Source organism: Dryobates pubescens, chromosome 25, assembly GCF_014839835.1.
Source record: "Dryobates pubescens isolate bDryPub1 chromosome 25, bDryPub1.pri, whole genome shotgun sequence".
NCBI classification, from domain to species: Eukaryota; Metazoa; Chordata; class Aves; order Piciformes; family Picidae; genus Dryobates; species Dryobates pubescens.
Genome location: NC_071636.1, coordinates 1186394 through 1209536, shown reverse-complemented (window position 1 = coordinate 1209536; position 23143 = coordinate 1186394). Strand labels below are relative to the sequence as shown.

Below are 23143 nucleotides of genomic sequence, written 5' to 3'. Positions count from 1 at the left end.
ACGATGTGGACTTCTCTCTCCCCCTCCCCTCCCCCAAACCCCACCTCCCCCCCCCCCTTTCTTTCCCCCACCCTTTCAAGGTGTCCCAGAAGAATCATTCCTTTTTTTCAGGCTGAGACTGATGTGTTTCCTGCTTACCCTTGCTAAAATCTTGGCTGCTGTTGGCAGCCTTCCAGTTCTTTCACGTTCCCCCTTCACCCTTCTTAATGGTTGTAGAAATTAACACTTGTGGTTTGGAATATGAGAACTGCCTCTTGAGGAGGCACCAGCTGACACCAGGTACAGTTGTGGCCCTGAATTTCAAATCCTCTTGATGGTTTGCCAGGGAATAAGGAGTTTTCTTGCTCTGCAGAATCTCAGGTGGTGCTGGGTTTGCTTTGAGCTGGCTGGCAGGCAGCGTTCAGACTGGGATAAGCTGGGGAAACCTCTCATCCTTAGGTGGAGGAAGATGAGGAATTGCAGTGACTGAGTATTTTCCAGGTGTCTCACATCTTCTTTTCTCCAGGTTTTAATTGCAAGTGGAAAGCAGAGCTCTGCAATGCAGGATGGCTGCTCAGCAGCTTTTACAGAGCAGGCAGAAGAAAAAGTCCTCTAAGGTAAAAACCTGGCAATGTGACTGTGCTGGGAGTCTCACTTCTCAGGTTTGGACCTGGCACATCTGTGGCTGCTGAGGTGGGAACACTTTCTGCTGCCTGCAGTGCTCTGAGTTGGGTTATTTGCAGTTTAGTGAGTCCAGGAAGGTGCAGTGTGAGGCTCTGACACGTATTTGACTAAGCAAGTTGTAGGCTCATTAGGTGTATGCAGAGCTTCATTAGCTGGAAGAAAAGCAATGAGCTACTAGGGGCACTAAATTGAGTGTGCTTTTCCACTGAGTCAGTGTTAAAGTCCTGTTGAAACCACACAGTGCTCAGCACTGACAGCAGCTCCAGTCACAGGCACCTTCACAGCTCTGTGTTAAGATGCCTCTGAAAGCCAGGTCTGTGCATGGCATTGGCAGGCTCAGGCTGTGCCAGAGCTCAAAGAAAGCCCTGGCAGATAGCAAACTCTGGTGCAACAGTGCAGGGCACCCCAGCACTGCCACTGCCTTGGCTCCACAATCAACTCTGTGGAGCTAAACTGGCAGAAAACTCCCCTCTTCCATGTCTCAGAGCTGGCTGTGTTAAGTGCCAGTATTGGTGCAGTGGAAGGGGTGGGAATGTCCAGCTCTGACAGGAGGGGAGCAAAGGACTGCCCAGTGCAGACTGTACTGGAGCCTGTCATAGAATCATAGAATGGGTTGGGTTGGAAGGGACCTCCAAAGGTCATCTAGGCCAAGCCCCCTGCAGTGAGCAGGAACACCCTGCACTGGAACAGGTTGCTCAGAGCCTTGTTGAACCTGACCTTGAATATCTCCAGGGATGGGGCCTCAGCTATCTCCCTGGGCAACCTGTTCCATTCACCTCAGATCTCTTGGACATTTAATGCACTTCACTCTGTAGTATGAGGACCAGAGAATCATAGTATCACAGAATGGGTTGGGTTGGAGAGGACCTTCAAGGTCATCTAGTTCCAACCCCCCTGCCATGGGCAGGGACACTTCCTACTAGAGCAGCTTGCCCAAGGCCCCATCCAGCAGCAATGTGCCCTGGTGGCCAAGAAGGCCAATGGGATCCTGGGGTGTATTAAGAAGAGTGTGTCCAGCAGATCCAGGGAGGTTCTTCTCCCCCTCTACTCTGCCCTGGTGAGACCTCATCCTGAGTACTACCTTCAGTTTTGGGCTCCCCAGTTCAAGAGGGACAGGGATCTGCTGGAGAGGTTCCAGCAGAGGGCTGTGAGGATGATTAGGGGACTGAGCACTGCCTGCTGAGGAGAGGCTGGGACCTGGGGCTGTTTAGTCTGGAGAAGAGAAGACTTAGAGGGGGTTTAATAAATGTTTCTAAATCTCTGAGGGCTGGGGGTCAGGAGGGAGGGGACAGGCTCTGCTCACTTGCTCCCTGGGATAGCACAAGGAGCAATGGATGTAAGCTGCAGCACAGGAGCTTCCCCCTCAGCACAGGGGGGAACTTCCTTACTGTAAGGGTCACAGAGCCCTGGAAGAGGCTGCCCAGAGGGATTGTGGAATCTCCTTCTCTGGAGACTTTCAAGGGCTGTCTGGATGTGTTCCTGTGTGACCTGAGCTAGATTCTATGGCCCTGCTCTGGCAGGGGGCTTGGAGCTGATGATCTGTTTGGGTCCCTTCCAACCCCTGACATCCTGTGAGCTGTGATCCCAGCTGCCTTTGAACGCTTCCAGGCTTGCACCCTCCACAGCTTCCCTGGGCTTCCTGTTTCGGTGCTTCACCACCCTGGGAACACTAAAATTACATCTCTAAGTAAAACCACATTTCTTTATGTGGGGTTTTTTCCCCACCTGACCCCTGTGTGGCATGGCAGTGGTGCTGCTTTTGGCTTTGTCCTTCTCTTTCAGGAATCAGTGGTGTTCCCCAGCAAAATCTGCACGGAGCAGCAGTCGGCGGCGCTGGTGAAGCAGCTGCTGGCCATCTCTGTGTCCTGCATCACCTACCTGAGGGGGCTCTTCCCAGAGAACTCCTATGGAACTCGATACTTGGATGGTAAAACTTCCACCTGCTGCTGAGCTCTTCCTTCTGCTCACCCTGTTTTACCTGTTGCCTGCTTTAGCTGCCAGCTGCTCATATGGAATGGAATGGAATAGGATAGAATGGAATGGAATAGGATAGGATAGAATGGAATAGGATAGAATGGAATGGAATAGGATAGGATGGAATGGAATAGGATAGGATAGAATGGAATAGGATAGAATGGAATGGAATAGGATAGGATAGAATGGAATAGGATAGGATAGAATGGAATAGGATAGGATAGAATGGAATAGGGTAGAATGGAATGGAATAGGATAGGATAGAATGGAATAGGATAGGATAGAATGGAATAGGATAGGATAGAATGGAATAGGGTAGAATGGAATGGAATAGGATAGGATACAATGGAATAGGATAGGATAGGATGGAATGGAATAGAATAGGAATAGAATAGAATAGAATAGAATAGAATAGAATAGAATAGAATAGAATAGAATAGAATAGAATAGAATAGACCAGACCAGGTTGGAAAATACCTCAGAGATCATCAAGTCCAACCTGTCACCCAACCCCATCTAATCAACTAAACCATGGCACCAAGTGCCTCAGCCAGGCTCTTCTTAAACACCTCCAGGGATGGTGATTCCACCACCTCCCTGGGCAGCACATTCCAAAGGCCAATCTCTCTTGCTGGGAAGAACTTCCTAACACCCAGCCTAAACCTCCCCTGGTGCAGCTTGAGACTGTGTCCTCCTGTTCTGGTGCTGCTTGCCTGGGAGAAGAGACCAACCCCCACCTGGCTACAACCTCCCTTCAGGTAGCTGCAGAGAGCAATAAGGTCTCCCCTGAGCCTCCTCTTCTCCAGGCTAAGCAACCCCAGCTCCCTCAGCCTCTCCTGTATAGGTGGGAGCTCAGTTTGTTAGGACCATAGTTATTTGTTAGGACCATAGTTAAAGGGCTTTCTCCAGTCTGGATGCAGACAATGCTCCTGCCTCAGGTGGAGAGCCTGGTGGGTAGCTCTGCAGAGAAGGATCTTGGAGTCCTGGGTGATAAGTTATCCATGGGACAGCAATGTGCCTTGGTGGCCCAGAAGGCTAGTGGTGTACTCAGGGGCATTAAGAAGAGTGTGTCCAGCAGGTCAAGGGAGGTTCTCCTCCCTCTCTGCTCAGCCCTAGTGAGACCACACCTGGAATATTGTGTGCAGTTCTGGGCTCCCCACTTCAGGAGAGACAGGGAACTGCTTGGGAGGGTTCAGTGGAGGCTATGAGGATGGTTAATGGACTTATGAGGAAAGACTGAGAGACCTGGGGCCATTTAGTCTGGAGAAGAGCAGCTGTGGGAGAGAGGACCTTACCAATGTCTACAAATAGCTGAAGGGTGGCTGTCAGGATGGAGCCAGGCTCTTTCCAGTGATAGCCAGTGACAGGACAAGGGGAAATGGGCATAAACTCAATCACAGGAAGTTCCACCTCAGCATGAGGAGAAAGTTGTTTGGTGTGAGGCTGCTGGAGGCCTGGAGCAGGCTGCCCAGAGAGGTTGTGGAGTCTCCTGCTCTGGAGGGATTCCAACCCCCCCTGGCCATTGTGACCCTGGGCAGGCTGCTGGGGGTGCCCTGCTTTAGCAGGGGGGGTGGAGTGGATGATCTCCAGAAGTCACTTCCAGCCCCTTCTGTGCTGGGGTTTGGGCAGGCTGTGCCCTCAGGGACTTGCCAGCTGGGCGGGAGGGGAGGAGGGGAGGAGGGGAGGAGGGGAGGTGCCGAGGTGCTCGGACCTGCAGCCGTAGCTCTGGCTCTCCTGCCTGTGCCCCTGGGATGTGCTGCAGCCCAGCATTGCCCCCCAGGAGGGAGCTGCAGCTGCCAGAGTTTGCCCAGAAGGGGGAGGCGGGCGGGCTGGGTGCCAGCGGCCGCCCAGCGCTGCGGGCTCTGACGCTCTGCCAAATCTGCTTTCGCAGACCTCTGTCTGAAGGTTCTCCGAGAAGACAGAAACTGTCTGGGGTCGCTGCAGATAGTCAAGTGGTGAGTGAGTAACAGTGAAACCCAGGCAAGGCTCTGCTGGGCAGCAGGCAGCTGCCCCCCGCCCCGCCGCCGCTTCCTGCCTGTGCCAGCGCCGCGCCAGGCCCTCTGCCTCAGCAGGACAGAGTTAGCTGCCCAGGGTCATGTGAGCCCGAGGCCTGTGCAAGTGCTGGATGGAGTGAGGTCATGGTCAGGCCCCAGAGCACGCAGAGGCAGTGTAGGTATGGGGAGGGGGGAGAGGAAATGCTGAGGTTGGTTCTGTGGCTGTTTAGTGTCTGCTGGTTCTGCTCGGACAGAGTCCTGGCTGCTGTGCAAGGTTTCTGCCTCCCTGGGTAGTGCCAGCCCAGGTGCCCTCCAGCTTGATGGAGGGTGAGGCACTGTGTGCATCCTCAGCAGGTTTGCTGATGACACCAAGCTGAGTGCTGAGCTGGACTCACTTGAGGGCAGGGATGGCATCCAGAAGGATCTTGGCAGGCTTGAAAAGAGGGCCAGTGCCAACTGCAGTAGGTGCAACAAGTCACAGTGCAGGGGCCTGCAGCTGGGCCAGGCCAGCCCCAGGCACAAATCCAGGCTGGATGCAGAGGGGGCTGAGAGCAGCCCTGAAGAAAAAGCCTTGGGGGTGTTGGTTGAGGAGAAGCTCCCCAGGAGCCAGGGGTGTCCCTGGCCGTGGCAGGGAGGGTGCAGTAGATGATCTCTAAGGTCCCTCCCAACCCAAGTCATGCTGTGGCTCTGTGTGTTTCACAGTTGGCATGTTCTCACCAAGCAGAGGCCAGCTGTGAGGTGCTGAGGAGAGAGCTTGCTGCACATGGACTCAAGCAGTCAAATCTGACTGTTGCTACCTCAAAGGATATTTAGTACTCTGAGAAAAGTCCACAGCTGTAAACTCTGCATCAGCTAATAGGAGATTTACAAGAGCAAACAGGTCAGGCTGCCTCAGCCAAGCTCTGCACAAGGCCAATGGGAAGAGAGCCATCAGGGAGCAAGCTGGGGAGCTAGAACTGAGCACTGAGCCATTCCAGGCAGCCTGAGGCCCTGGATCCTTGTCTTCTGCAGGGTTCATGTGGGCTTCAGGATGGCAGGATCATAGAATCCTAGAATGGCTCAGGTTGGGAGGGACCTCAGAGATCATCTCCTCCAACCTCCCTGCCATGGGCAGGGACACCTCTCAGCTAGACTTGGCTGCTCAAGCCCTCATCCAGCCTGGCCTTGAACACCTCCAGGGAGGAGGCAGCCACAGCCTCTCTGGGCAGCCCATTCCAGAGTCTCACCACCCTCACACTGAAGAACTTAAGCTGCAGTCTAACCCTGCTCTGCCTCAGCTTCAAACCTTTCCTCCTTGGCCTGTCTCAGACACCCTTAGGAACAGTCCCTCTGCAGCTGCCTGCAGGATCCCTTCAGCTATTGGAAGGCAGCTCTAAGGTCCCCCTGGATTCTTTTCTTGTCCAGGCTGAACTCCCCCAGCTCCCTCAGCCTGTCCTCACAGCAGAGCTGCTCCACCCCTTGGACCATCCTGTGACTTGTTGAACCTCCTGGAGTTTGCACTGGCACACTTCTCAAGCCTGAGTTGTGGCCCTGGAAGTATAAACAGCTGACAAATGTGGAGGGAGGAGAGAGCCTTTATGATGCTTGGCCTGAAAACAACTTGACAAGCCCAAATGGTTGCTTGTCCAGAGAGAATGCACTTTAAAGGGGATCTGATGAGTGTGTGTTTACAGATCAGGAGATAAATGTGGCTGGTTAGGACTAACATGTTTTTCCTTGGCAGGCTTCAAGGTTGTTTTGATGCTTTGGAGAGGCAGTATGTAAGTTGTTGGTTTTTTTCATGCTTTTTAATGGACTTTCCTATTAATTCATCAAATCTGGACACAAGATAATTGCTCTGGGTTTGTGTAATGAGCTTGCATGGACACAACCCACATTTACAGCTGGGAGGCAGGGGAAAGGCTCTCCCCTGAGAGTATCCATGTGAGATTTGGGGTTCTGCAGCTCAGATCTTGACCTCTCTCAGCTTGCCTGTGCATGGTGTGTGATTTCCTCAGCTCTGATGCCTGTTTGTGGTCTCTAATACCTGGGTAGAGACACTGCCAGTCAGAAATGAGGTCTTGATCTCCATAGCAGAGGTGGTTCTGTGCTCTTGCTTTCATTTTCCTCCTGTCCCCTCATCTTTTTATAGATCCATAGATTCATGGGATGGTTTGAGTTGGGAGGGACCTTAAAGGTCATCCAGTTCCAAGCTCCCTGCCATGGACAGGGACACCTCACACCAGACATCTCAGTTTGCTCAAGGCCTCATCCAGCCTGGCCTTGAACACCTCCAGGGAAGGAGCAGCCACAGCCTCCCCTGGGCAACCTGTGCCAGTGTCTCCCCAGCCTCACTGGAAAGAACTTCTTCCTCCTCTCCAGCCTCAATCTGCCCTCCTCAAGCTTCAGTCCATTGCCCCTCATCCCATCACTGCAAGCCCTTTGCCCTTCTTCTCATCCTCTCTAACCCCAACTGGTGGTTTTTTTTTACATTCTGGGAAGTGCCTCCTGGTGCAAAGGATGTGACAGGTTCTGAGACAAAACCAGCCAGTCAGTAACCCTCTCTCCTGCTGATGCTGACATAAAACCTGCTCTGCACAGGAAGAAGCAGCAGCTTCAGTCAGCACTGTTCCTCGGGGCAGCTCTGCCCCAGATCAGATTCAGCACTGATGATCAGATGGGCTCTTGTACATCAGCTGCCAGAGATGAGATAACCCAGAGCCTTGTGAACTCAGCTGATTGCTTGCTGACAGTTCTAGGAGGTGTTTAGCCCTCTGCTCTTTCTGAGGGACATGAGCTATTTATTATTTGACATGGATTAAGGGGGGGAAAAGCCCCTGAGGTGTTGAGGCATGTTCTAGGATCGTTTTCCAGAGCAATCTCATGGGCATTGTCCTGCTCTATGATAATTAAATGCCTTTGAGGGGGGGTGCACAGCAGGGAGCAAATATTGGCCTGGAGCAGGGATGAGTGCTCGTGTAAAAGGGTTTTAAACCGGCACAGCCTGCGGGGATTGGTTTCGGAGGCGTCCCGGGGGTGAGCCTGAGCCGGCAGCTGCTGCCTGGGCGAGCCGAGCCAAGCCGAGCCGAGCGGCCGCTAGGTGCTGCTGATGCTGTGCTGAGAAGGCTCCTGCCTGCAGGGCTTTGCTGAGCTCGGCTTCCCCCTGTCCCCTGGCCGGCTGCGGGCAGGGCGAGTTCCAGGCCTTGCTTTTCCTTGCCCACCGAGGTCAGAGGCTGATTCCGTGCTTTGTTTTTCCCCTCCCTAGCTGCACATCGCCGTGCTGGCAGTAAGTACAGGAGCACAAGGTGTTTTTCTTCCCCTCTCTGCTTGCAAGAGATATGGATGGAGTCAAGGTTGTGCCAAGCCTTTGGGAAGGGGAGGCCTCGATGTGTGTGGCTTGGGAGGGAGCTGTGACCTTTCTGCAATGGGTAAATAGCAGCTTCCCAGGCTGCGTGGGAAGGGTTTGCTTAGCAGCTCAGGCTCAGGCCTTACAACTGGGAGCACCTTCATCTGCTCCATGGCATTGCTTCCTTTAGACTCTTGCCTCCTTGGAAGCTCCTGTGTCATCTCCATGCCCCCCTGCAGAAGAGTCCTCCTCATTAACCTGATCCCTGGAGAAACCAGCCCCTGCTGTTGGTTGCACAGGCAGCTGTTTGCCCTGGGCTCTTGTAAAGCACCAGGAGCTGTGCTGCACATCTGCTCCATGGCTGATCCCAGTGGCTACATCTCAGGCATCCTGAGCTGCCTGTGAGGGTTGGAATGGGGATCACAGAATTGTTAGGGCTCAAGGCTCAGCCAGTTCCAACCCCCTGCCATGGGCAGGGACACTTCACACCACAGCAGGTTGCTCACAGCCACCTCCAGCCTGGCTGCAAACACCTCCAGGCAGGAGGCTGCCACCACCTCCCTGGGCAACCTGTGCCAGGCTCTCACCAGCCTCATGGGGAAGAACTTCTTCCTCACAGCCAATCTGACTCTCCCCATTTCTAGTTTTGTTCCCTTCCCCCCAGTCCTATCCCTCCCTGACACCCTCAGAAGTCCCTCCCCAGCTTTCTTGGAGCCCCCTGCAGATACTGGAAGGCCACAGTACAATTCCTCCACAGTGCCACACCTGAGTGTGCTTCCCCTGGCTTTGAAGTGGTAGGTGGTGACTGCTGATAGAGAGGGGCTCTGACTCATCTGATCCCAGGCTAGAGACAGCACCAAGCTCTGCTGTCAGCATGGTGGTGCAGTCACTTCTCAGGTTATCCAAGGGGAGAATGGCCTCACTGTGCTTTCTTGTCACAGATTTACACCAATCCCAAGGAACCAGAGGTAAGAAAAGAGCCTTAATTAATCTTTGAGGCCACTGCAGGCATGGGTGAGTAGATTTTTATTCAGAGTTGGCTTGCAGGCTTCAGTTCTACCCTGATGTGGCTGCTTGGTGACCCTGTTTCTCTTCTTCTGCCTTCCCTCAAGCTCAGTGAGCTGGAGTGTGATCAAATGCTCCCACCAGGCACAAGGCTGTGAGCCCATCCAGGGCCTCCAGCAGGGATGGGGACAGGCAACTAATGGGCATGTTCCCAGCTCTGCTTTCCTTGCCCAAAGAGGAGTGGGAAGTGCAAACTGGTTCTGTTGAAATTGGAGCTGTTTTTTCACACAGAGGTTAGGACAGAATCACAGGATCATAAAATTGTCAGGGCTGAAAGGGAGCTCAAGGCTCAGCCAGTCCCAACCCCCTGCCATGGGCAGGGACACCTCACACTACAGCAGGTTGCTCACAGCCACCTCCAGCCTGGCTGCAAACACCTCCAGGCAGGAGGCTGCCACCCCCTCCCTGGGCAGCCTGTGCCAGGCTCTCACCACCCTCCTGGGGAACAACTTCCTGACATCCAGCCTGAATCTCCCCATTTCCATTCCTAAGCTCTGGGTTGCTTCAGGCCTGGGTTGTATGGGTGGTGCAGTGCCTGTCCTTACCCTCTTGGTGCTCTCTGTTGGGATTCTGGCTTTTCCACATCCACCTGGTGGAGGCAGGGTGGAAGCTGTGATACATACAGGTGAGGTTCTGCATCCACACTGTGCCTACAGAACAGGTGCAGAGAAGGCTGCAGAATCTCTGCTCACCTGGTCTGTGTCACACCTCAGCATCTGGGGAGGGAGCAAGAGTTTAGCCCCCTCCAGGCTGGGGTTTGTCAGGAAGGCTCAGAGTTAAGGGCTCAGCTGAGCTGCTGCTAATCCACCTCCTTGCCTCTGGAGGGAAAAAACAGAGTATAGGCATGGAATGGGCCTACAATGGAGCCTTGCTCTTGTGGTGAGGTTGTCTGTTCTTCCTCATTGTTTTAGTCTCTAAAATCTCAGTGAATCCTTTCCTTTTAGATGGAAAATCATCTGGATGCTTTTTACCTCCCTCAGAAAACTCTGGCCCCAGTGAGACTCAAGCACTCTTACCCTGTTAGGACTTCCTAGCAGGAGGAGTCCTTCAGGCCCTTGTCTCCATGGGACACTGCCTCACCTGGGGAGCCTCACACTTTTCCTTGCAGTAGGAAGTGTGATGAGTGCCTGGCCCCACTCCTCCTTAGAGGGTTAGGCCAGGGAGTCAGGCCCAGAGAGGAAGTGGAAGGAGGAAGCAGGAGGTTTGATATTCTTTGGGTGATTCTCTCAGTGCCAGGTAAGCTGGGGTGGTGAGCACTTGCCAGAGCTCATGCAGGCAGTAGTAGCCTTAAAGCTGTCATCAGGCCATCAAATGAATGCTGTGCTCTGGCCTAAAGCTGGGAGAGGACACCAGGAGCCTCAGAATGCACCTTTAGACTTGTGACTGAGAGAGACCTCTTTCTTCTTGTCCCCTCTCTTCTCACATCTCCAGACAGTGACTGAGCTGTACCAGTTCAAGTTCAAGTACATAAAGGAGGTGCCCCAGATGGACATCATCAGGTAATGGGTTGGGTTTATTTCCCACAATGTTGTTGCTATTGTTAGTCCTTGAGCTGCTCATTCATGTGCAAGTCTCACCTTTGCTTCTCTCTGTCCTCCTACCATTTCTATCCCACCAATCCCAAGACTTGTGGAGGTGATGTGTCTCTACCTCCTCTTCACTTCCCCCTAGGCACTGCCAGCCTTTGTCCCCTCATTCACTGCATGTTGCTGAGCACACAGGACTTAATCACAGGCTGCCTGGGGCTGGAAGGGACCTTAAAGATCATCTAGTTCCAACCTCCCTTCCCTGGGGAGGGACACCTTCATCAAAAGCAGGCTACTCAAGGCCCCATCCAAGCTGGTCTTGGACAGCTCCAGGGTTGGAGCCCAACAGCCTAATCTAATGGCACAGTGTTGGTGGTGGCAGTTTGGTGCCAACCAAGGCACAGCCTGGGAAGTCAAGTTGCTGGACATGATGGGCCAAGAAGCTTCAGCTGGAAGGGGAAATTGGTCTTAAAGCTGCTCCTTCCACTGGAGCCAGCCCTGGGATCCTCTCTGCTCTCTTAGGGTACTTACTGCTTGTGAAGCAATTTGTGATGGAATCATGAAATTGTTTTGCTTGGAAGAGGCCTTGGAGGTCATTGAGTCCAACCCTTAACCCAGCACTGCCAGGACCCCACCAAGCCATGGCCCTCAGCACCACATCTGCACAGCTTTGAAACCCCTCCAGGGATGGGGACTCCACTGCTGCCCTGGGCAGCCTGGGCCAGGCCTTGGCAACGCTTTTGATGAAGAAATTGCTCCTCATGTCCAACCTAAACCTCCCCTGGGGCAGCTTGAGGCCATTTCCTCCTTTCCTATTGCTTCTTCCTTGGGAGAAGAGCCCAACCCCCACCTGGCTCCAACCTCCTTCCAGGGAGTTGTAGAGAGGCAGAAGGTGTCCACTCAGCCTCCTTCTCTCCAGGCTGAGCACCCCCAGTTCCTTCAGCTGCTCTTCATGAGACTTGTGCTCTGGCCCCTTCAGCATGATGGTGCTGGAGGTGGCAGGGACCATCCAGGGTGTGCACAGTGCCATCCACCTGCCCTGTGAGCCTCCAAGGACCTACTGAAGGAACTACTTGTTTGGCTTTTGTCTTAATGATTATCTAATGACCAACTCTCATTGAAAGTTAGAGAAGTTCAGGTCCCTTAGTCACGTTGTGATTCATCTCATCCATCTCCAGCCAGCTAACTTTAGCCAGCTGATCTCAGTCACTCCTCTCAGCCTCCTCTGTAGTCAGGAGGAACAAACTCCTCCGGAGAGCAATTCATCCCACTCCTGGTGAACGTGTGTCTGGTCTAGACTGCCTGCTGAGCCTGCCAGCTGCCGTTTGGGTGGCTGAAGGAGGTGAGAGGAATGCCCCTTAGTCACCTTGGAAAAATGTGCTTCTGAGCTAGTTTGTCTGAGAGGGCATGGGAGTGAGAACATGCTCCTGGAGCTGCAGAATGGGCTTGGAAAGAGCCCCGCTGATGAATGGCCTTGGTAAGGGATTCTCACCTCATGCCTCTCATTCCTGACATTACTTAGGTGAAAGGCACTTGGTGGTGGCCCTTAGAGCCCATTTAATGGTGTTCAAAGGAGTGAGTCATGACGTTTGTACAATGGGGGTCCCTTGCCCCAGCTCCAAAGCCTGTTCAGATGGAAATGAGTGGCCTCTTGGTGCCAGCTGCCGCTGCTGCTGCTTGGCTGCTGCTGCTTGGCTGCTGCCAACCCATCCCTGGGCTCTCTTTCACTTCCCTCTCCATCTGCAAACTACATACAAGCATTGCAGCTTTCTTGCTGGTGGTCTCAGGGCAGGCAGTGGGTCCCCTCTCTCCCCTCTCTCCCCTCTCTCCCCTCTCTCCCCTCTCTCCCCTCTCTCCCCTCTCTCCCCTCTCTCCCCTCTCTCCCCTCTCTCCCCTCTCTCCCCTCTCTCCCCTCTCTCCCCTCCCTCCCCTCCCTCCCCTCCCTCCCCTCTGATGGTGACTCCCCATGCCTGAGGAGCAGAGCTCTGTCCCCCTTCCCGTTGCAGCCAGGAGGTGAGCCTGGGGCAGGGGGGAGGCAGTGAGGACGTCAGGCAGGCCAGCAGGCTGCTGCTCCGCAAGCTCTACCTGCTGATGCAGAACCTTGGGCCGCTTCCCAACGACGTTACCCTCACCATGAAGCTCCTCTACTACAGTGATGGTAGGTGGAGAAGAGGGAAACCTTCCCCCTCCAGCGGCTCTGATCATAATGGTGAGCCCCTGTGAAGCAAAGAAACCCCAGCAGGGGGGAATGTGGAAGGTGAGAAGTGATGGAAAGAGTGGAACCATCAGGTGGCTTTGGGTGGAAGAGACCTTTAAGACCCTCAGGTCCAGCCAGTAACCCAGCACTGCCAGGGCACCACCAAGCCATGGCCCTCAGGACCACATCTACAGGGCTTTGAAACCCTTCCAGGGATGGGGACTCCACTGCTGCCCTGGGCAGCCTGGGCCAGGTCTTGACAACCTTTTGGATGAAGAAATTGTTCCTGATGTCCAAACTAAACCTCCCCTGGGGCAAGCTGGGGCCATTTGCTCTTGTCCTGTCACTTGTTCCTCATGAGAGGAGACCAAGCCCCACCTGGCTCCAAGCTCCTTTGGGGGTGTTGTAGAGAGTGAGAAGGTCTCCCTTACATAGCAGCCCCCCCTGACCCTCAGGGATGGCAGCTGCTTTTCAAGGCAGGCCTGCACCTCTGCACAAGCAGAGCCATGCAGTGGGGGTTGAAGCTCCCTTCTCCTTCACTGCTGGGGTTTGGTGTTTTGAAGGAACAGGCAGTGTCAGGTTGTGCTGCAGAGGTTTTGAGCACATCAGTGGGAGCTCAGCATCCTAAACTTGCTCTTTGAGCTCTCTCCTAACCTTTGCTCAGCTCATTTTTTCCTTTGCATTCTTTCCCTTCTTCCTGCAAAAACACCAAGCCCAGAATGCTTTCAGTGGTGGGTCCTGGAGGGTGCTGTACCCTTGTTCTTTATAAAGCAGATGAAGGAGAGATGGAACTTGACTCCTCTGACATTAGTGAGGTCTTCCTCCTGTGCAGTGACTCCAGAGGATTATCAGCCCCCTGGCTTTAAGGAAGATGGCAGCCCTGGTGACCTGCTGTTTGATGGTGACCCTGTCAACCTGAGAATGGGGTCAGTCTCCACTGGCTTCCACCTCATGAAGGTGAGAGTGACAGCTGAAAAGAAGAGGATGGTAGAGAGAAGCCTGACCCAGAAGAAGGGCCCTACTGAGATCTCCCATCAAGGCTTAGACTGTGATGAAGAGGAAGAGGAGGGCAGCACTAAGGTAGGGGAATAGCTGTTTGGTTGTTGCTGGGGGAATGAAGTATATGTAGCAAACCTCTCCTGGAAAGGAACATCTTCTGTGACACAGGCTTCATAGAATGGGTTGGGCTGGAAGGGACCTCCAAAGCTCATCCAGTCCAACTCCCCTGCTCTCAGCAGGGACACCTCCCACTAGAGCAGCTTGCTCAAGGCCTCATCCAGCCTGGCTTTGAATGCTTCCAGGTTTGAAGCCCCCTGTGGACTCCAATCTGTAGGCTTGGGAGACCCTGAGGAACCCTGGGGAACTGTGAAAATCTCCTCCCTGGCTTTAGGGATTTGCCCCCTGGGTGTAGTTTTGGGGTCATGCTGGTAAACGTTGTTTGCTTTGCAGAATCAGCCTCTCCCCATCAGAGCAGAGTCAAGGGAGTGTGGAGAGGCCAAAGGTGAGGCCCATCCAGGCAGGAAAATGGAAGCATCTTCTTACCTTCAAGATCCAGGTGAGTGCCCAGCTTCAGAGCCAGAGGAGCTTGTGCTCATGGCTGTGTCCTGCTGGAATACTGAGGCTTCCTGACTTTGCAGTCTGTCAGGCTGCTGCACTTGTGTCAGCTCAGGTGGCTGTCAATGCTTGCTGTGCTAACAGGAGCAGCCCCTTCTTTATCAATCTCTTTTCCACCTCTTTATCTCAGCAGTTTTTGCTCAGCTCTGGAGGAATCACATAGTTCATCAGCACCAAGCTCCCTTATCTGCATTTCCATCAGAGCTCTTTTCCTTTAGCTGCTGCCATTTGCCTTTGCTAAGGACTTCCCCATGTGAGAGCAGAGCTAAGAGGGAGCCTTTCCTCTCGCCCCAGCCAGCGGCTGGTACCCGCTTGACCTCTGCAGCTCTGGGCTATAGCCTGTGGAACAATACCATCTAGTGACTAAATGGTAAATAGCATTGCCGAGAGCCCCGCGCCGGGGAAGCCAGGCTGCTCTGCCCGGGAACTCGCCTCCTCAGGTCCTTCTCCTGCCCATTCTCCAACGGCTGAGCAGGGCTGAACTCACAGCACCACCTGTTCACAGAGGCACAGAACAGTTTGGGTCGGAAGGGACATCAAAGATCACCTAGTACTGCCCCCAGGTTTGGGCTCCCCCGTTCAAGAGGGACAGGGATCTGCTGGAGAGGGTCCAGCAGAGGGCAACGAGGATGATTAGGGGACTGGAGCACTGCCCTGTGAGGAGAGGCTGGGACCTGGGGCTTTTGAGTCTGGAGAAGAGAAGACTGAGAGGGGATTTAAGAATTGGTTCAGAGCTGATTTTGTTTCTGTGTTTGGACTGCAGGTGGAGGGCAGCTGATGGGAGTGCAGGAGACGGGCAGGATGCTGCGCTCGAGAGCATCGCAGCAGGTGAGGAACTGTGACTGGCTCTAGGGTATGCCAGGCAAGGTAGCAGCCTTCCAGTAGCTGAAGGGGGCCTAGAAGAAGGCTGCAGAGGGACTGTTTCCAAAGGCCTGCAGTGACAGGAACCAGGGACAATGGTTTGGAATTAAGAGAAGAGCAGATTTGGATTGGATGTTAGGAACAAGTTCTGCACCATGAGGCTGCTGGAACACTGCTACAGGTTGCTCAGGGAGGTATTTGAGGCTCCATCCCTGGAGATGTTCAAGGTGAGGCTGGACAGGGCTCTGGGCAACCTGATCTAGGGGTGGATGTCCCTGCTGAGTGCAGGGGTTTTGGACTAAATGCCCTTTGGAGGTCCCTTCCAACCCAGCCCATTCTGTGATTATTCTGTTCTGCAGTTCTGGCATCTGGGGTGGCACAAGATTCAGCTCAGCCTAGGGGATTTGCTGTGCAGTATCAAAGTACACAGACCCCCCAAAGCCTTAAGGCACAGGGCTGTAAGCAGGGACTGGAAGCAGAGGAGAAAACCTTGCCATGAGCAGCTTCTTTCTTTCCCCCAGGACAATCATTCCATGCTGTTCTGGAGCTGGACTCCACACACACACAGGCTGCCTGCATCAGTGTGCAGCCAGGCTGCTTTACCTGGCTGTGAGTTTGGATTAAGGGTCTGACATCACCACCCTGCTTCAGGTCTGAAGGGTGTGGCTGCCTCTTGCCTAATGTGGCTTTCACCTCTGCCCCCTTGCTGCCAGACTCTCTTTACCTGTGAGTCACAGGTGCTGGATCCTATCACTTTCTGGCTACCTCTCTAGGAGAGGAAGAATTATCCCCTGGAGGTGCTGATCTCTTTTTTTCAGTGGTTGTTGGGGCAACCTGAAGAGCCAGGGCAGAGCAGACATGGTATTTCAGATAAGTAGAGTTCTGTGAGATTAATTCCACCCTGAATGCTGCCCAGGCCAAGCCCTGAGTCAGAGCTCCAATTCATGGCCTTCTGCAGAGGCTCTTTTCAGTGACTGGGCAAATCTCTCAATACCACCAGACTTAACCACTTGATTCCTCCTCCCATTCAGATGAGCTGAAAGTGGTGTGAGCTTGAGTGTTCAGGAGCTGAGTCCTTGCAGGAGCAGTTAAGGAGAGGAGGAAATTGCTGTTCACATTCCCCCCCTGCCTCTGCTGAAAAGAATCCCGGGGTGCCTAACCCAGACAGCAACTGGAGACTCCCAGCTGAACATGTCATTCAGAAGGCATCTGTGAAGTATTTGCCTGGACTCTGAGCTCTCAGGGCTGAGCTCCTGTGCCTAGGCTGGGATTTTTCAAGCTTTAACCACATTTTGGTTTATTATTATTATCTTTTTTGTTGTTTTTTTTTTTCAGTCTCCCATCCTCCAGTTTCCTTCTGATCATTGTTTGTTCTGCTGTCTGTGTGAAAACAGGAGCCTTTTCTGTTTGGGCCTCGTGGTTCTCCCACTGATTCATGCCCTGACATTCTTCTGGGGCTGTCAGGACTGGGAGCAGAGCAGCAGACACCTCGCTGCTGCTGCATGTGGATCTCATTAGCCTACAGCAGGAGCAGTGAGAGTGAGTGGCTGAAGGTGGTGGAAAAGAGCATTAGTGGCTGAAAGATGGCAGAGTCACTTTATCCACTGTATGCTTCAGAGACTCCTAGAATGGTTTGGCTTGGAAGAAACCTTAAAAGATCATCCAGTTCCACCCCCCTGCCATGGGCAGGGACACCTCACACTAGAGCAGCTTGCTCAAGGCCTCATCCAGCCTGGCTTTGAACACCTCCAGGGAAGGGGAAGCCACAGCCTCCCTGGGCAACCTGTGCCAGTGTCTCACCACCCTCACTGGAAAGAATTTCTTCCTACTCTCCAGTGTTAATCTGCCCTCCTCAAGCTCCAATCCATTGTTCCTCATCCTATCACCACAAGCCCTTGTCAGAAGTCCCTCCCCAGCTCTCCTGTAGCCACAGCCCCTTTCAGGTACTGGGAGGCTGCTCTGAGGTCTCCCTGGAGCCTTTTCTTCTCCAGGCTGAACAGCCCCAACTCTCTCAGCCTGTCCCCACAGGGGAGGTTCTCCATCTCTCTGATCCATCTTTGTGGCCTCCTCTGGACCCTCTCCGACAGTTCCAGGCCCTTCTTGTGCTGGGGGCACCAGAACTGGAGGCAGTGCTGCAGGTGAGGGTCTCAGTGGAGCGGAGCAGAGGGTCAGAATCCCCTCCCTGTGCTGCTGCTCTCCCTGCTCTGGCTGCAGCCCAGCTCATGCTCCAAAGACTTCAGACAAATCCCAGTCCCAATCCCTGGTGGATTCTGGTGGCAGAGGGCTTTTTTTTTTGGTGTGTATTTCAGTCAGTTTAGGGAAAAACAAAGTCAAGTCAGTGGTTAAAAAGTGCAGCTGATGGTTGTGAAGCCAGCACTAATAAAGGTTTGCCACTCTTTCCATAGGGGAGGGACTTTCCCTTCTTTTCTGAGGGAAGTGGTTAAAACAAATGACCATTGTGTATTCCACTTGAATCAGGAAGCCAAAGTGGTCATGAAGTTTGGCTCAGAAGATGCAGAGAGGCTTGGGTGGATGAGAAGTCTGAGCTAGGGATTATCTAAGTGGGTCAGGTGTAGATGGGTAGAAAGAGTGCTGTTGGGGGGGTGGATGTGAGCACCTTGTTGCTGTCCAGCCTGCAGTGTGGTCAAGTAAAGGTTTTTCATCCTGGCAGGAGTGATCAGAGCAGCTCTCTGCTTCCAAGGTCTCCAAAGTCATTTGTTTTCTCCTGCAGTCCATTGTTTAATTAGCTTTTGAGGTGTGGGCAACAGTGTGGCCTGGGCCCTGGAGATCTCCTTTTATTGAGGTAGACATGAGCCCTCAGATGTTGTGTGACTTTGAGGGTTGAGTTTCTAGCAGGAGAAGATGTCCTTAAAGTAGTTTATCCAAGGATTTCTCACACAGCAGCACCACCATAGCCACAGGGGCTGAAAATGAGCCAGGGGCCCAGGTGCCCAGCTGGCCAACAAGGCCACCAGCATCCTGGCCTGGATTAGCAATGGTGTGGCCAGCAGGAGCAGGGCAGGGATTGCCCCCCTGTGCTCAGAACTGGTGAGGCCACACCTTGAGTAATCAGTTCAGTTTTGGGCCCCTCACTCCAAGAAGGACATTGAGGGGCTGGAGGATGTCCAGAGAAGGGCAACAAAGCTGGGGAAGGATCTGGGGGCTGGTTAAGGAGCAGCTGAGGCAACTGGGATGATTTAGCCTTGAGAAGAGGAGGCTCAGGGGAGACCTTCTGGCTCTCTGCAACACTGAAGGGAGGTTGGAGCCAGGTGGGGGTTGGTCTCTTCTCCCAGGGAACAAATGGCAGGACAAAGGGGAACAGCCTCAAGTTCATAGAATCACAGAACCATTTCTGTTGGAAAAGGTTTCTGAGATCATGAAGTCAAACCATCCTCCAACTCTCCAAGTCAGAGAACTCTGAGGTGCCCCAGAGGAGGTTTGGGTTGGACAAGCTGCTGCTGCTTCCTCCCTGACAGGGTTCTCAAAGGCTGGCCCAGGCTGCCCAGGGAGGTGGTTGAATCCCCATCCCTGGAGGTGTTTCAGAGCTGCAGAGATGTGGTGCTGAGGGACATGTTTCAGCAGCAGCCTGGGTAGAGCTAGGGAAGGGTTGGGCTGGATGATCTTGAAGGCCTTTTCCAAGCAAAATATTCAGAGAGTCCACAAGGCAGAGAGCCAGACTGGGTGGAGGAATGGGCAGAGAGGGTCTGGAATGGGAGCCTGCCCCTCTGGTGGCCACAGTGTTAGATGTTCAGCTGTCCAGGGAGCACTGCTCAGGGGCTGGGGTCTAGAGGTTAAATATTCAGGGCAGGATTTTTCTGAAGGAGCTGAAACACTTTGGAGTGTCCCAGGGTTTAGGATCTGAGCAAAGATTTGGGGTTCACGATGTGGGGAGCTCAGCAGCAGTGCCTGCAGTCAGCAGCTGTGCTTGGCAATGTGGGCAAGCCCAGCTCTGCTCCTCCTCTGAACTGCTTCATTCCTCCTCAATTCCTTGCTTATCAAAAATACAAACTGGGTTTATTGGCCATTATCTTCCTGACCTACAGCTCTCCAGGAGGACCAGAAATGGAAGTCTTAAAGGGCTTATTTTTATCAACTGGATGTGGGAGAGGCCCAGGATGTGGCTCTGCCAAAAAAGCAGCAGCCCCTCCTGCCCAGTCAGAGCTGTCCTTCAGCCATGGCCACAGAGAGCCTCTGGCAGAGGGCTTTCCAGGCTGGAGAAACATTGCCCTGTGCTCAGCTGGCTCCTTATCTGCAGTCTGGTGATTGGTGATGCTCAGGATCAAGTGAGCCATTGCCCTTTCCCAGCAGAGCATCCCTCTGCTTAATCACCCACAGGTAGACACCAGCATGCCAATGAGCTCCCCTCTGTGACTGCAGGGAGAGGCTTGCAGGTTGCATCAGCCCAGCATGTCCCTCTGAGTGTCTTGCCTCTTTTCTGCCCTGTCCTGGCAGCTGTGAGGAGCTGGGTCAAACAGGGAATCCATGGGTTCATGGACTGGGCTGGGTTGGAAGAGACCTTAAAGGTCATCCAGTTCCAACCCCCTGCCACGGGCAGGGACATCTTCCAGCAGCCCAGGCTGCTCAGGGCCTCATCCAGCCTGGCCTTCAACACCTCCAGGGAGGAGGCAGCCACAGCCTCCCTGGGCAGCCTGTGCCAGAGTCTCTCCACCCTCACTAGAATGAATTTCTTCCTTATCTCCAGTCTCAATCTGCCCTCCTCCAGCTTCAATTCATGACCCCCCATCCCAAGCCCTTTTCTTAGCTGCCCATTGGTTCAGCCTGTGCAAATCTGCTGCTGGGCATGAGCTCCTGCACTGGGCTTAGGACAGCTCCCTGAGAGGAGGCTGCAGTGAGGAGGGGGCAGCTTCTTCTCCTTGAAGACAAGTGAGAGGCCCAGAGGAAATGGCTCCAAGCTGCACCAGGGGAGGCTCAGGCTGCATCTCAGGAAATATTTCTGCCCTGGAAGGGTTCTCAAACCTTGGAACAGGTTGCCCAGGGCAGGGCTGGAGTCACCATCCCTGGAGAGGTTTAAGCAGTGTGTGGACCTGGCACTAGGGCCATGGTTTAGTGGTGCCCCTGCAGTGCTGGGCTGAAGGTTGGGCTGGGTGAGCTTGGAAGTCTCTTCCAACCACAGATACTCTGTGATCCTGTGATGACTTTTGGAACACTCCTTTAGCCTCTTGTGAATCCTTTAACCATGGATCCACACACAGGTTTGGGTTGGAAGGGACCTTCAGAGCTCAGCTAGTCCAACACTCTGCACTCAGCAGGGACCTCTGCAACCAGAGCAGGCTGGACAGAGCCATGTCCAGCCTGACTTGGACTGGTTCCAGAGATGAGGCATCTCCCACCTCTCTGAGCAACCTGGGCCAGACTCTCCCCACCCTCAGTGCCAAACATTTCTTCCTCCTCTCCACTCTGAATCTCCCTCTGTTCATTTCAAACCATCACCTCTTGTCCTGGCACAACAGGCCCTGCTCAAAATCTATCTCCAGCTTTCTGCTTGGCCCCTTTCAGCACTGACAAGCCACCAGAAGGTCTCCCTGGAGCCTTCTCTTCTCCAGGCTGAACAAACCCCAGCTCTCTCAGCCTGGCCTCATAAGGAGAGGTGAATGTTCTTGTCCTGCAAGCTCCTCTTGGTCAGCTCTGCCCTGATGTAAGCAAACAAGTTGCAGTGGAATGAGTCTGGAATGAAACACCACTCGAAGATGAGTAAAATCTGACCATGTGGACGCCTCTGCAGGCTTTTATCTGCCATCAGGAAGCTGTGGGCTGAAGTTCTGGGGTGGTCCTTGGAGCTGAGTCTCCCCACGGAGCGCAGCAGCCATGCAGAGAGCCCTGGGTCGCCCCCGGGCGAGCCTGCACCGGGGCTGCCGGTGGTGAGGCCGTATCAGCACAGCAGCCCTGCCTCCCAAGTGTCTGGCTTCATCAGCCAGACACTGCTTGTGCTGCTGGGCTGCTGTGGGACCCCAGTGAGTGTGTGGACACTTGGCACTGTGTGGACACAGCAGTTGGGCTGGGGGACAGCTCAGGGATCTCTCTGCTGTGCCTCACTGCCTGCTGTAGGCATCCTCCTGCCGTGCGGATCAGCTCTCTCAGCTGGAGCTGTCTGAGAGTCTGGTGCCTAGGGAGAGATTCATAGCTCAGTGTTGGACATCAGCACTGGCTTAGGCCTCAGGGGACAGCCTGTCTGGCCTCCAGCTGCTGCTCCTTGTGCAGCAGACTTGGCTACCTGGCCAGGTCCTCCTCTGAGGGGCCTGGTGCGGACAGGGCCTTTGATGGGTGATGTGTTGAGGGTAATACCTGCCATGCTTGCCAGTGCTCAGTGTCCTGTTGGTGCCCAGGGCCAGGTTGCTCTGATGGAGGCTCTGCTGAGCTTCCCTGTGGGGTGCAGAGCCTCTGCCTGGAAGTGCAGGTCAGCTTGAGGGGGCTCCCTTGCAGAGGAACAGCTTGGAGATCAAGACCTCTGTTGTCTGATTTTTCCCAGGCCAATTGCTCTGCAAGCTGCCATGACAGAAAGCAGTTGAAGGGTGAAGCCTGCCATGTGCAGAGCAAGAGGAGAGCATTTTTCTGTGGCAATGTCATTATCTTGAACTTCTGCAGAAAAGCAAAAGAGCAGGAGGGAAGAAAAAGCAGCAAGGTTTATCTCTAGCTGTCTATCAAGAGAGCTGTATCTGATGAGAAGTTCCCAGAACATTTTCTCCTCTAAAGCAGCTGAGGCTACACAGCCCCAGACAATGAAGAGAGCAAGATTCAGAGATGAGCTTGCCTCTCTCCTTCCTGTGAGCTGGGAGGAGTGAGGCAGGGAGGTCAGGAAATTCCTGGCTGCTCTCAGTTCACGTCAGATCCTTAGCTGTATCTTGGGGCCATTCATCCCTTCCATGAGTTATCCTTGTCTGGTGTGCAGGAAGCAGTGTCCTGGTGCTCTCCTCATCCAGAGGTGAGGAACATCACCCCTCAGATCCAGGGAGGTTTAACCCTTGCACCCTCAGACCCCCTCATAGCCACCCCAGAGACATCCCCAGGAGCACTGAGCTGCTGTGCTGGCTGCCTTTGCATGCTAGCAACCAGCACCTCCAGAGGCTGCTCCATAAATCAGTGCTGGGTGGCTTCACAGATCGCACTGGGCTGGAAGGGAGCCCCCAAGGGCATCCTGTCCAACCCCCCTGCAGGCAGCAGGGACAGCTCCAGCCAGAGCAGGCTGCACAGGGACACAGCCAGGCTGAGCTTGGATGTCTCCAGGGATGGAGCCTCAACCCCAGCCCTGGGCAGCCTGTCCCAGAGTCTCCCCAGCCTCCCTGTGCAGAACTTCCTCCTGCTGTCCAACCTAACTCTCCCCTGCTCCAGTCTCAAACCACTGCCCCTCATCCTATCCCCACAGGCCCCTCTGAACAGTTTCTCCCCAGTTTTCCTGTAGCCTCCTTCAGATATTGAAATGCAGCTCTGAGGTCTCCCTGGAGTCTTCTCCAGGCTGGACAGCCCCAGCCTGTCCCCACAGCAGAGGCTCTCCAGCCTCTGACCATCTTTGATCACTAATACTCTGTGAGGGAGTAGCTGGGCAGCAGCCTCCTAGGCAGGAGTGTCTGTTGCTCTTCACCTCCTCCATTCTTCTGGAGGAAGGCTTCTGCCTTTGGGAGGTGCTTTGGGTTGTGATCTGGCACTCAGAGCAGCCAGCAGGGCAGTGTGCAGGGTGCTCACAGAACCACAGAGTGCTTTTGGTTGGAAGAGACCTTAAATACCATAGAGTCCAAGCATTATCCCAGCACTGCCAGGGCATCACCAGGCCATGTCCCTCAGCACCACATCTACACAGTTCTGCAGCCCTTCCAGGGAAGGAGACTCCACCAGTGCCCTGGGCAGCCTGGGCCAGGGCTTTTGATGAAGAAATTGTTCCTCCTGTCTAACCTAACCCTCCCCTGAGGCA

At 54.0% G+C, this 23143-nt stretch overlaps 1 protein-coding gene across 1 annotated transcript; it reads left to right on the top strand.

Annotated features, from left to right (window-relative positions):
* The first annotated feature begins 545 nt into the window (after positions 1-545).
* Positions 546-22019, top strand: HORMAD2 (HORMA domain containing 2). The gene is given in 14 exon segments (XM_054173269.1): positions 546-596; positions 2446-2590; positions 4529-4592; positions 6355-6391; positions 7876-7896; positions 8898-8924; positions 10453-10520; positions 12554-12705; positions 13577-13824; positions 14194-14299; positions 15122-15186; positions 21707-21841; positions 21844-21883; positions 21886-22019. Coding segments are annotated over 14 exon segments (1293 nt in total).
* Positions 22020-23143: the final 1124 nt, after the last annotated feature.